General features: G+C 41.9%; 1 protein-coding gene across 4 annotated transcripts in view; it reads left to right on the top strand.

Moving 5' to 3' along the window:
* The window catches only part of LOC311012362 (laminin subunit alpha-3-like), a 58636-nt gene that overhangs the window by 6806 nt on the left and 38203 nt on the right, over window positions 1–13627 (top strand). For all 4 annotated transcript variants that reach the window (XM_084007795.1, XM_084007794.1, XM_084007796.1 and 1 more), the window contains exons 3-14: window positions 4204–4321; window positions 5367–5485; window positions 5575–5745; window positions 6179–6279; window positions 7355–7470; window positions 8106–8224; window positions 8966–9056; window positions 10456–10587; window positions 11363–11413; window positions 11528–11575; window positions 12471–12605; window positions 13343–13477. In XM_084007795.1, the coding sequence (XP_083863921.1) occupies window positions 4204–4321; window positions 5367–5485; window positions 5575–5745; window positions 6179–6279; window positions 7355–7470; window positions 8106–8224; window positions 8966–9056; window positions 10456–10587; window positions 11363–11413; window positions 11528–11575; window positions 12471–12605; window positions 13343–13477 (1336 nt within the window). The remainder of the gene's footprint in view (window positions 1–4203; window positions 4322–5366; window positions 5486–5574; window positions 5746–6178; window positions 6280–7354; window positions 7471–8105; window positions 8225–8965; window positions 9057–10455; window positions 10588–11362; window positions 11414–11527; window positions 11576–12470; window positions 12606–13342; window positions 13478–13627) is intronic.

The raw sequence follows: 13627 nt of genomic DNA on the forward strand, positions 1-13627 counted from the left end.
ACAACAGCAACACACATCACTCGCTGCCCAATCGTTGCCACATATGTGCAACTTCACGTAGCTGAGAAACAAGGAAGATGGCACCCACGTTAGCTACTTCCATCATTAACTCAGAAAAAAAAACAATTGCCTCATGGAAAATGTTAAAAATCTAATGAATAACTGAATGTGATGCACTTTTTTTTAGAACCATAGAGTTCTTCATCACAGGGCCACATGTATGTTTTAAAACACACCCCTAACTTCTAGATCACTTACTTGATGCAGAATCAGTATTTAGACTATCACATACATGGATTATGAAATAGAGCAACATTAATCATTGCAGGCGCGGTAGTATCTGATTGAGAAGGCTGTAAAAAAAATCCCTACCCAGTCCATTTTTACGGTACACTTCATTTGATTAACACAAAGAGATTATAAGTGGAAGAGATCCACGTGGCAGGCACGGCAGTTGGCAAAGGGGGTCACGCAATCGGGCCTTTTTCTTTTCAGATCCTTGGGCTTTCCTGTGAGTACGAAACACTGCTTCACAGCTTTGTTACCTCGAGCGTAGGCATGCACCAAGCTTGCACTCAAAGGGTGCACATTTATCACTCTTGAGCTGTCACACACACACACACACACACATACACATCAGCCGTCACGGGTTAATAATCCAGAAATGATAACACACAAAACGCAAACACCCGGTGGGCACGAAATGTCAGCGGAGTGTAACTGTGTGTGTTTTGTGTCAAAAGGAATTTGCATGTAGAAACAAGGAAGGAAAAATAAAAAAGTTAGTGCTGCTGATGAAACGGTTGTGGCTCTGCCGTGTTAATTAAAGAGTAATAGCTTGTATATGTGATGCTATTATTAGGGGGGTCAAGGTCAGGAATTTGAGACGGGGGTTGAGGAGGTGTCAAACAGGCCTTACCTGGCACAGCTCAAGCCTTGACCTTTTTGACCCCACAGCCTCCTACACCCCAAAACCCCTCCTGGCATGACACTCTGGTCCGAAGCCCCGAGCAGCAGCAGATTCAGGGCGGGGCTGAGGAGGAGAGGATGTGTTTTTTATGCCACAAGCGTGTCAATCTGTTTAATGTCATCGTCCGCCCGCTGGAATCCTGCGCCCGGTGTGCTTAGCGAGCCTTCACCAATATTTCATGCTTCCTGCAAACAATAACGTGGGCGCTGGACATATTTCAAGAGTGTGTGTTTAGACTGGCATGACACTCGGAGAGAGACGGGCCTGAGAAATGAAGCAATGTGCCAGGACAGTCTCAGTCTCAGTGGGTTTGGTTTCCGGAGGATTCTTTTTCTCACCGTCGCTCGGCTGCTGGCATGGAGTCGGTGTGTGAGATGCCACGGTGAATGGCATCGCCGCCGCCGCCTTCCGGCTCCGTGAGACTCATCACATTTACATTTACACAGAGCCTGGAATGGATTTTTCTGATGAAGTTTATTTTTTTTTAAATTGCTTTTCAATTTGTGACAATCTGACAGTTGGTGACGTGTCTTTAGTCGTGACTGACTTGTCAATTAAAGTCCCAGTCCCAAGTCCGGCGGATGGAGGGCACTTTGTCAGATTTTGAATGTTTACAACTCTCAGGCTCCTCCCCCACGACCACCGAGCTCCTCCCCCACGACCACCGAGCTCCTTCCCCTCGACTTCGTGCCCTTTGAAATCCCTTAGATCACGCCACCTTTGAAACGCAGGTCCGATGTTGACTCTGGTTTTATCACGGGCACTGTCGCCATCGTTCTTTTTTTCCTTCTTTTCTAACTCAAAACAAAACAGAATTTAACAAATACATTGATATGCATTTTACTGAATTTTGCCTTATTAAAGTTTCAGATTCCAGCTGTTTGAGTCCGTGTCTGTATCGGTGCATCTCGTCGGTGACTTACTGCAGCAGAACTGGAAGATAAAGGACGTTGTTATCCAGCAGTTATCTCTCACACACATTTATCTGCATCCATGACGAGAGGTGGAGAAGATCTTCACCGCTGTGCATTGTGGTTCCTGAGAGCGCTGGCACGCTCTGTTTTCAGGGGGCATCAGGAGGGACGGGGGAATGTGGCACTATGTTTGGAATCTGAGATGAGGTCGGCATGCCAGCCAGCACGTCTCGAGCCACCCCTTCCCTGTTTCACCCCCCTCCTCCCATCTCACTGTCCTGCCTCCCTTCCCCTCTTGTGATGTCATCACGGCCCGTGTGAACTACACTTCATCGTACTGATAGAAGGCAGCTCCTCGCTTCTGTGTTTAGCAGGACGGCCCACGTCTTTGCTTGCGTGACGTGCGCCCTCCCCCTGTTTTTTTAAATGATTTGTTTATTTTTTTGCACATCCTGTTACATGTGGGTGGAAGTGTTTTCTAATTAATTTCCAGACCCGCCCGATTCAAAGCGGAGGTCAGAAAGAGGCTGTTCTATTTTAGCTCAGCTATTTTATTTACTTTACAAGATTTTGCTTAATGACAACATGGACTAAACAGCAGTAAAAAATAAAAAAGTCTATTCTCGGTTATTTGCAACCTAATGATTTTACGATTTGTTATCAGGGATTGTTAACAGAGAGTGACCTCTGAACTCTCCCACAATCCATTAACCCAAGGGCTACTTGAACTGACAGGCTTTTACTTTTCAGGGGGTTGGGGGCAGAGATATCCATCAAAATAATTGTGGATCCGTCGTGACACAGCCCGTGCCTCTTTGCTTTGCTTTGATATGAGTGTTAGCGTAGCTCCCTGCCTCATGCAAGGAGAGAGAGTGAGCAGAATGTTTCAAATGCCCGCTGGGGTTTTTTTTTTCATCAAGGAGCTGAGGGATGCTAGACATGTGTGGGCCTGCCTTTCACCCCTCCCTTCTATAGAAATGTCTTTTATTCCAAGCGCTCACAATATTTCAGGCATAGTTTTCATTCATCACATCGTTGCATCGCGTTTTTTTTTCTTCAAATATGCCTACAGTACTTTTTTTTAACATGTCAAATGTTGCTTTAGGATCCACGCCAGCAAATGAAATAGCATGGAACGGAAACTAGACGGAGGTGTGGTGGTGGAGGAGGTGGTGGTCAGGTGTAGGAGGCGGTTTTGTTGACACTGCAGGTGTCACGCGCAGGTTGGTGTCAAAGGGGTTAAATTCCAAATCCACGTCAAGTCCGTGCGAGAGACCGTGACATAGAGAGCTTTGACTATCGCAAATTACCTTTCCATTGTAGGCAGTTCAATCCAGCTGAAGTCGCCCGCTTTCAGGGTCTGATGAGGATGTCGGCGAGCTGTAGAAAGGAAAACACGCTGCTCTGAAGCCGACAGAGGGCTCAGTGTTGGCAGAAACAATCATTTGCATCGTTTTTCTTGCCCTTGTATGGACGTTATATTCAGATGAAAGGTGGAGATAGAGTTCGGAGAAAGAGAGATCATGTGGGCTCAGCCGATGTTTGTTTGTTTTTTTGCACTAACATCACTGTTATTGACTCCACGCTGACGGATGTCGATGGTGACTTTGTTTGTGCTTTGCTGTTACGGCCAAACAGATGCTGCAAGAATAAAAGGCTCAGAGCAGAAGGCTTCGGCCTCGATTCAGTGCAAATGTGCAAATATACAGTTCAGAGAGTTATTGGTTTGTGTGTCAGTCGTTCAGCAGCCTGATGGAAACTGTTTTTGAGTCTGATGCTGTACTTTCAGTAAAGGTGGGTAAAAATATCGATACGGCAATATATCGCGATACTTTGCCGCCCAATACAATATAGATTTTTCAACTCCAAAGATCGATTTAAAAAAAAAAAACAGATTCATGTTCAGACGCATTGTGAATGCAGTACTTTATCCTTTTTCATTTTATTTATATTATAATAATATTTATTCCAGTGAATTTCATGGGAATTAATAAAATGGAGAGGCTGTTTTGAATGAAATAGTTTTGACTCAATTTGTCCTCTGATCAATATCATCTGATGTACGTATACAGGTACTTGTGTTTTCATCTTTATTTATATCGTGATACGTATCGTATCGTGACCAAAGTATCGTGATATGTATCGTATCGTGACCAAAGTATCGTGATACGTATCGTATCATAAGGTTCTTGCCAATACTCACCCCTAACTTTCAGAAGAAAGGAAGGGAAAAGTCTGAGCTGTTGGCCGAGACTTAGATATAAATTATACATAATGGTACAGAGCCTGTTGTTCAGCTGTTTGTGTTCTGGTTTTCAGCTCTTCCATGTGGCGTACGTCCTCCTCAAGTTTGGAAATTCACCCCGCCCCGACCTCTGGGTGCTGGAGCGCTCCGTAGACAACGGGAGGACCTTCATCCCCTGGCAGTATTTTGCACGTAAGTTAATTTTTTTTTAATTTTGCACACTGCCTCAATCATTGTGCTATGAATTACATTAAGATTGAAAGTTATTGGTCAGATTATTGGCTGGAAATCAGACACATATAACCAGCCAGACCTCCCCCCTCCCTAATGTCACGATTATCCTTGCAAAAATAATCATAAATATCATCAAAATATTATGAATAAAACTCTTAAAATGGCACTAAAACATACCGGACTCACTTGACCTTACATTCGGTTAAGAAATTAATATTTTTATATATAATTATATATTTTTCTTAATATTTTCATTGCATCACAGATCCCCAAAAAACAGAAAAATAAAATAAGATGATAGAATACATACAAAAAAAGAAATCCAACATTGCATGGGTTTGTTCTAACATGAAACAGTATGTATTTTCCCGTCTTTATTTAAATCAGGCTCTATTTTTCACTTCTCTACCATAATAGCGAGCTCGACTTATTGCACCTGGTAGCAGATTTTCTTTTTTCAGACGTGGTGTTTGGTCTCTATATTCGGAAACCCACAGGTGTGACTAACAATGGCCCGCTAAGCCAAGAGATCCATCACGTAGAGCACCAGAGGCCCTGGCACAGCTGAATGGAATGCAGCCATTATAATTACGCTTTCCTGCCATGAAATGTAGAAGATTATAACCCCAAAGGATCGATGTCAGCTTGAAAACTTTTATGCTTTGAGGGTAAATGTTGAAAGTCGCAAGTGCAGTAAAAACATTCCCTCGATTTTGCCGAGTCGACATATCTGAGCCACGATGATGACAATATCTAGGATGCACCTGTGCTCACAGAATGCCAGGAGACTCAGCTGTGACTCATCACATTTACAATATCAGAGTCTTTGCCATCACACTCAGACTCCACTTCTTCAACAACGCTCATAATTCATTTTTCTTCCACAAATGCTATATTTGGATGCCACACAACTAAATAAATTACCTTTACAGAAGTCATCCATGTGGTAATATTACTGTCTTTACATTACAAAATGAATGGCATATGTGGTGTTTTTTCAAAGATTCTAAGCGTGAGTGTATTGAAAAGTTCGGGCAGCAGCCCAACGCCCGTATCGTACATGACGATGACCAGCTCTGCAGCACAGAATATTCCCGCATCGTCCCGTTGGAGAACGGAGAGGTAAAAATAAACATCACATTTTAACATTTTAATCTCAGAAATTCATCGAAAAACAATCGTGTAAAATAAAAAAAATCCGTGTCGTCCAGATCGTGGTGTCTCTGGTCAACGGTCGGCCCGGGTCCAAAAACTTCACCTACTCGCCGGTGCTGCGAGACTTCACGAAGGCCACCAACATCCGCCTGCGCTTCCTGCGCACCAACACCCTGCTGGGTCACCTGATCTCCAAAGCCCAGAGGGATCCCACCGTCACCCGCAGGGTGAGGCTCATACGACCGGACAACCTCACACACAGACGCCATCTGGTCAAACACACCGATCTGTATCCTGCTCACACACTCATCCTTGTCATGTGACGTAGCTTTTATGTAATTGTAGGAAGTAAATCTCTTTAATTCCAGAAATGTGTACTCGAGGTTTCGTATCCAAAACAGCTCATTCATTTATTTAGTTATTTATCTCAGCCGTTGTTTCTTATCTCTCTTTTTTTCCTTTTTTTTTTGTTCATGCACTGATTCACCCCATAAACCAACCTAACCTCATAGTTATGCGTTTGTACTAGTCGAACACGCGTGACTCACTTCAGCCGAACCAAAGACGTTTGTTCTGGTGTGGTTTGCCGAAAAAAAACCACAACACCGCTTTTATTTTGAAATGTAGCTGGCGATGACTTTCCCCTCTATTTGTTGACAGTATTACTACAGTATCAAAGACATCAGCATCGGTGGACGCTGTGATTGTCACGGCCACGCGCAGGAGTGCGCTGGGGGGCGTAACCATGACAACCCAAACAGGTCAGTTCGTCCCTTTGTCTTAAGAAAAATTTAAATTTTTTGCTGTAAACGTTTAACACGCGTGTTCCATTAATTATATCCTGAAGCCGGTTTGCTATAAACATTTAAAAAGTCAGCTATAACTGGAACAAGTCAATGATTTCCATGTGATTGTGAGTCTGTCTGTACAATGGTGCTGCTGTGCAGGAACACAGGGAGATGACTTAATGCTGAAAACACAGAGACATAGTGTTTCTGATGAAAGACAATTACCTCATATGTTTGTACACTGACATCACTATTGTAAAGGGCTTCAGGTTATATCCAGGTCCTGCTTTGAACCACTACAGTCCTCTGTATTCTCAACAGGTAAACATCACAACATCGTTGTGTTTTATTGTTTGCAATTAAGCAACATTTTAAATAAATGGACCCATTGGATTAAAGCTGCTCCTAACAATATTTTCATATCAACAATGGATCAGATGGTGATGTATAGTGGGAAAAGCATTGCTGGAACACCGATTTTTATTATTATTATTATTACCCATGCTGCTTTTATCTCATGGTGTTGATTTGATGGCCTTCAATTTACTTGTTTTGGTTCTGTCTTACTGTTTTTATTAAAATAGATTGATATTAGACAGACAAAGTTAGCAGTAGTTGGTGGAGACCAAAACAGAGCCAAAAGCAGAGGGAATGTTGGACATTCATCAGGTTGTCTGAAACGTTTACATGGATGCTAATTTTGTTGTCGGCCATGACAACTTATTTATTGCAATAATAATATTTTTACTCATATAGCATAAAAAGGGTTACAAAGCGCTTCACAAATAAAAACACAGCAATAACAAAATAAAAGTGCTAAAAGCGATAATAATAATAATAAAATACAACTCTTAAAGCAGAATAAAAAGAGAAATACAGGTGAAACAAGGGAAGGAAATGCGATTAAAGTACTTAAAGAAGGAACTGACTCCGCCTCATAAGATAAATAATATGTCAGCACTGAGCTTAAATCTTTCTCTGCTGCCCCCTAGTGTCTAAAAAATGATATTTTAAGATGTTAAATGTAAACTGACTTCATCTCTTGCAGTCTCCAGTGTGAGTGCCAACACAGGACCTGCGGCGTGTCATGTGACCGCTGCTGCCCGAGCTTCAACCAGAAGCCGTGGCGCGTCGCCACCGTGGACAGCCCCAACGAGTGTCAGCGTAAGTGTGCACGTCGTCAAGCGTGAGTGTGCACGTGTAAACACGAGCAGACTCGGCTGCTGCCTCCTTGAGTTACGGCCCTCGGGCTGGACTGAAGTGTCCTCTTGCCTCTGATATTGAAGCCCTGTTGTGTGTGTGTGGATGCCCTGTTATGGTATTGCACTGAGCCTCGGTGAAGAGTTGAGAGGACATTCCTCATATGGTATGTATGATGAACGGCGCAGTGAGTGTACAACTAGCTCCAGGATAACAAGCTTCTTTTTTTTTTTTTTTTTTTGTCAGCTAAGCCAGCTAATCAGCCGGTGGTAGCCGGGCCTACCAGATATATCGCCAGCTTATCGGCGAGCCATCAAGACGTGAATGTGATTGCTTTGGACGGTTGACAAATATTCCTTTTGCTGCAGCAGCCAAAAAAAAGACTCTAATCAGTGTGATAACCACTCATAAACATTAATGAGCAGCAGGGGTGGCATCCAGGAAGAGGATGTGCCTTCCTGTTTGATTTTTATAAAAGTCCCTTTTTGGGGGGAATGAGTAGCTCAAGGTGCTTAAATACAGGCGGGAGGGCGAGAGGTAATTTGCCAAGGGGTATAGAATAATAGTGTGTGTGTGTGTGGTGGGTTTTCCCTCCTCAGCCTGCCAGTGTTTCTCCCATGCCGTTGACTGTTATTACGACCCAGAGGTGGAAAGGAGGGGAGCAAGTTTAGACACCTTCGGGAGGTATGACGGAGGAGGAGTGTGCATCAACTGTCAGGTGAGAAATGCATGTCAAGTCTAAACTGATTCCTGTGTGTGGCGGCTGTGAGGAGGAGGAGGAGGAGGAGAGATATATTAAAAAAAGGAAGAAAAACGTTGTCTGTGTGAGTGCTCTGGAGGATTTGATATCCACCATGTTGAATTTGTGATGCTGTTTTCCATTTACAAACATATAACGCTAAGAAGACTTGTTGTCAAAGTAAAGTTTATTCAGTGTTTATGATATAATATGATATCCCTCTGGAATATGATGTAGGATTTTATCCCGGATCGCAATAAAAAAACAATAAGTTGATCGTTGTGAATTGCCGTTATTGGGATAATCGTGACTATCGGGACTTGAAAGGCTGTCTTAGCTCGCTGTCGTTGGAGACACGGAAAAAGAGAGCTCATTTAAAATGCACATTTGACTTTATTTCATATGAATAAAATGGCCAAAATAATTCCCAATATTATCCTGATATAATCATCAAAAATCTGCTCAAAACTCTTAAAATGGAACCAAAACATAAGCACTTTACATGTTGACAAGCAAATATTCTTATAGTTTTACATGTTTACCTTTTTAATGAAAAACAATCAAATAATGTTTTTTTTTTCAGAGACATTCTGTTGTCTCTATTCCATAATAAGCGTCTTTGGGTACCTAGAAAAGCGCTATATAAAACCTATGTATTATTATTATTATTATTATAATGTATAAGTTATGGGCTCACACGGTATTTGTGTTTTCCTTTAGCACAACACGGCTGGAGTGAACTGTGAGAAATGCCTTGAAGGTTTCTACAGACCTCATGGAGTTCCTCCTGAGTCTCCCACTGGGTGCACACGTGAGTTACCATTTCATGTAGCATTTATTGTTTTGCGATCTATTTTACATTCTGTACCTCTAGACATACAAACGTGGAAATTATCTTGAACAAACGAGAGCATAAATTCTTCAGATACCAGTTCAAATCAGCATCTGCAGCCAATTTAATGAATCCAAGAGAAGCACATTACTGAAACTTTGCCATCCGTCAAATGTTCAGGCTACGTTTTGGCAATTCAATGATGTCTCACCATGTAGGGATTGGACCTGACGAACAAGCAGAGCCAAAACGCTGTTATATTCAGAGTGGCACCGCCGCTCCTCGTATTATCGCTGAACTGGGCTCCGCTCTTGTTTGCATTAGTTTAATGGTCCATGGCTGCTCCACCGCCACATAAATAGCTGCCAGTTGTGTTTGCACATTAGAGAGCGGTGGAATTAAACCTGTTGCCCTTTGAAAAGATAAACTGTAAAAATCCACAAGCTCAATTGAGTCGGCTTACCGGAGGAAGAGTTTTTTTGTTTTTTTGTCAGCAAAAGGTTTTAATCATCCTGATTCACTCCTGAGATCTCTCATTGTGAGACGATGGATATAGTTGTAAGCATTTTTTGAAAGTTATGTGCAGTCTTTTTTTAATATTGTGCTCCGTTTATGTGTTTGGTTGATGCATCTGCAGGCGGGTGTACACCAGGGCAGAGTGCAGGGACCGGGTTCGTTTCGAAAAATAGACAAAACAATTTAACAAAAACAAGATGAGCAACGCAGTTTACACAAATGCCCACACAACACATGTATGTAATGTAAAAAAAAATGGTAACATGAGACATTTGTTATGTCTCATGTCTATGATTAGTCATCTTCAACATTTGTTGTTGTTTGGTTTCAGAATGATGAAGACAGTTGGAGAACAATTAGATAGAGCATGTGATGAGGGAACTACTGTCATTTTTTTTTTACTTAACTATCATCATGATTTTGTGATAAATAAATGCAGGTCCATTTACCATTTTCTCAGATGATGTACAGATTCAGGCATTCTGTTGTCAAATCGCCGAGTTCACTGCACATTTATCTGCAAATGTTAATTTAAAAAAACATTTTTTTAACATTGTATTTATTGATTTTTGAAAATGCAAGACACTACGTAGCATAAGTACACAGTTATAGTAGAACGTACTTTACAACAACAGTAGAAGAAGTCACTAGTAGAAGTGAAAGGACGGAACAAAAAAATTAATTAAAAAAAGAAAGTGAAATTAATAAATACAAAACAAAAAAACGTTTGAAAGGAATTTATTTATATTTAAATATTTTTTATATCAATATGTTTTTATTAGGGACACAAAGTGCAAATCACAGTATAGAATTACATCAGGACACCCTCAGTGATGTCTGTAAATGTTAACTGTAAAAACAGCCTGCAGGTGTGATGGAAGGACGACGGCCGGCTGTGCGATGGGGTCCGGCAGGTGTATCTGCAAGCCCGAATTCACAGGAGAAAACTGTGAGCGCTGTGCCGACGGACACTACTACTACCCTCAGTGTATCCGTAAGTTGGTGTTTTTTAACTCTTACACTTCCTCGTCCTCATAACGGGCCATAGAGAGCCACCATTCAACAGTCACAATACGTGAACAAGAAATCTTTAATTTCCCCCCGGTGCATTGTTGTTGTTGTAGTTTTATGTCTTTGAAAATGTGAAATCAATTACAGATGATGGCATCGTATGAGCAATACATAGATTTATAACTAGAGGTTATTATTATTAAACCTTTCATCTCCAGGCTGGAATCATAACTAGTCTAAACATGCTGACACAGTCATCCAGAGGCCGTCTGGGTTTTTTCTTTTTTACAACCTGTATTTGTGATGCAGTAGATCAAAGTTTAGTTTATTGCTGGTTGTATTATGTGATTATTTACTTCTATGGAACGAAGTCTTTAAGGTGTAGTTTCACATTGTTAGATGATTTAGATTAGATTTTTTGCTAGGATGTTAATGCTAGGTGTGTAGCAGTTAGCATAGCTTAGCATAAAGACAGGAAATGGGACTCTGACTCTGTCTTAAGTTGCCAAAACCACACACAAAAAAACGCTTGAGCATAGCATATATTTCCCAAAATGTCCCAGCTCCTTCTATAATGTAAACTGAACTAATTGCATTGCGTTCTCTATCTTATAACACTCATGTGAATTTCTAAATCTTACGAAAAGCAAATTTCCCACCCCGCTCTGTATAAAGTTTACATTTTGAGGGTTTTTACCCGATCACAGTTTCCCATCAGCGGAGGTCTTTATTTCACATTACATTTCCTTTGCAATCAGGATATCCCGTCTACCAGACGACCACCAAATCCCCCGCAGGACCTATTGTGGGTACGTTCAATCAACAAGCGTCTCGTCCCACAGTTGAGCTCGACAGATGTCTTTAAACAAACGTTTAAAATGCTCGTGATGCTCTTTCTTTCTCCCCTTCCTCTCCCGGTTTAGTGCCCACGACTTGCGCTCCGGGTTATTTCGGCTCGCCCAGCTGTCAGCGTGAGTGTGATTACACCTGATATGTTGTGCTACCATAGAGGTGTTGACACGCCGATGCTATGTTAACTGCTTGTATCTCTTCTTCTTGTTTATCTAAAAACAAAACAAAAAAGAGGTAAAAATCTCTTTTTTTGTGGCATGAGTCTTCGTTTATTTAGCCTCGGTTGTTAAACAGGGCTTTGGTGGAGCCTGTGAGGCACCGCCATGTCTGACTTTGGGGTTTTTCTGGAGTTAAATGTTGAGAGGGGTCAATAAATAAAGGGCTTACTGTATAAAGGCATGACAAAAGCTCAGATAATGTGTGTAGGCCTTATGAAAACAGAGCTGGGTTTAATGGGACAGTCCAGATTGTCAGTATGAGGGAATCTGCTGCAATTGTTGAGCAAAACCCGTCAGAGGAGGATTTATGTTCATTTGAGGCCTCTCCGGAGAGCAACCGTCAGCTGGGACTGTGAGAACTGACTATTATTAGCGAGGCCCCCCTTGTTCTAAATCTCCTTTTCTGGTTTTCCTTCCATGCTGGGAAATGATTAATAATATGGCATTTCTATTAAAAACAAAGACCTTTAGTCCTGTTCTTATTTGTCAGAAGAATGTAGGCAAACAATAACTTTTTTGGAAAAGCTGATTTTAATGTTTCGGAGCAGCTTAGGGGGGGGGGGGGGAAGAAAACATTTGCGGTCTCTCTGGTGGCCATGCTGTCTCTGTGCCAAGTGTATTCACATACCGATACCACGGGAGGCCTGGCGAGATGTCGCCGTACCACCACGTGCCACAATATGAGAAGCCGGCGGAAGTATTTTGTCATTCAGCTGCCAGAAACAGCTCAGCGGCTTCTCACTTTTTTTTTATTTGTCTGCTTTTATTGTTGAAATGAACTACGTTGTGTGTACAGAGTGTATTTGTGACTACCGGGGGACGGCGTACGGGGTGTGCGATGCCTCGGGTCGCTGCCTGTGCCGTGGAGGCGTGGAGGGGGAGCGATGTGACCGCTGTCGACCGGGACACCACGCCTTCCCAGACTGCCATGGTGAGCAACGACCATGTGACCGAAGAAGACCTTTATTTTGAAATAATTGCAAGTGTGGATGCAAATAAAGACAGCATTCTGAAAGAAAGAAATGGGGATTTTGTTACCATGTGTCAGCGTAGCCAGGGGTGATATTAAACGGTTAAGGGTTTATGTGCCAATAGAGGCATGCAAAAAAAATAAATTCTTATCTTCTACGATTCTAAATCCATTCATAACTTCCTAAAATGTATTTTTATTTTATTATTATTTATTCATTTCTTTTTGTTAATAGTCAAAGGTTTGTGCAAGTTAAAGCATGAATTAATGTAATATTTGGTCTAATGTTTGGTTTAATGTATGATTTGCCTTTGTATTTACATTATTGTAATAATTTTCAGAAGAACTTTTAAAACAGAATTCAGTTATATAATCTTGTGATCTCATGCCCTTATTTGCCACTATGCCTTTATTAGCTCACAAAGGACTGGAGAAGATCCTGCTGAAGCATGTAATGTAATTCAAAAATCCATCAAAAGCACACCCAAAGATTCCCACCCTTTGTGCTAAACTGTTAAGACTTTTTGCTCTTCAACCACGAGGCTGAAGACCTGAAATCATCAGCTTATGTCATTTTAAATATGTTTACATAATCTAATGTTTTTAACCAGTTTTATGAGGATAATTGCTGTTCTATGAAGATACAGGTAATGATGATTGATTATGGGAGTCTAACGAGCCTCTTCCTCTTCCTCCAGCGTGCGACTGCGATGGCGCTGGCGTGGCCGACAGCGTGTGTGCTCCGAGTGGCGAGTGTATTTGCTTTCCCAACTACGCAGGGCAGCAGTGTGACCAGTGTGCACCGGGCTTCTACGGATACCCCGACTGTGCTGGTGAGTTCGACCCCCCCCCCCCTCTATGCCCATCGCCGTGACGACTGATTAACCCGACTGGGTGCGTGGGATTTTGGGAGTGCTGCTGGGCTTTTCTGTGGATTCTTCCCACAGCATCCCATTAAAACCCTTTATTGTAATCCACGTGTG

The sequence above is a fragment of the Eutrigla gurnardus genome (assembly GCF_963514095.1).
Source record: "Eutrigla gurnardus genome assembly, chromosome: 4".
NCBI classification, from domain to species: Eukaryota; Metazoa; Chordata; class Actinopteri; order Perciformes; family Triglidae; genus Eutrigla; species Eutrigla gurnardus.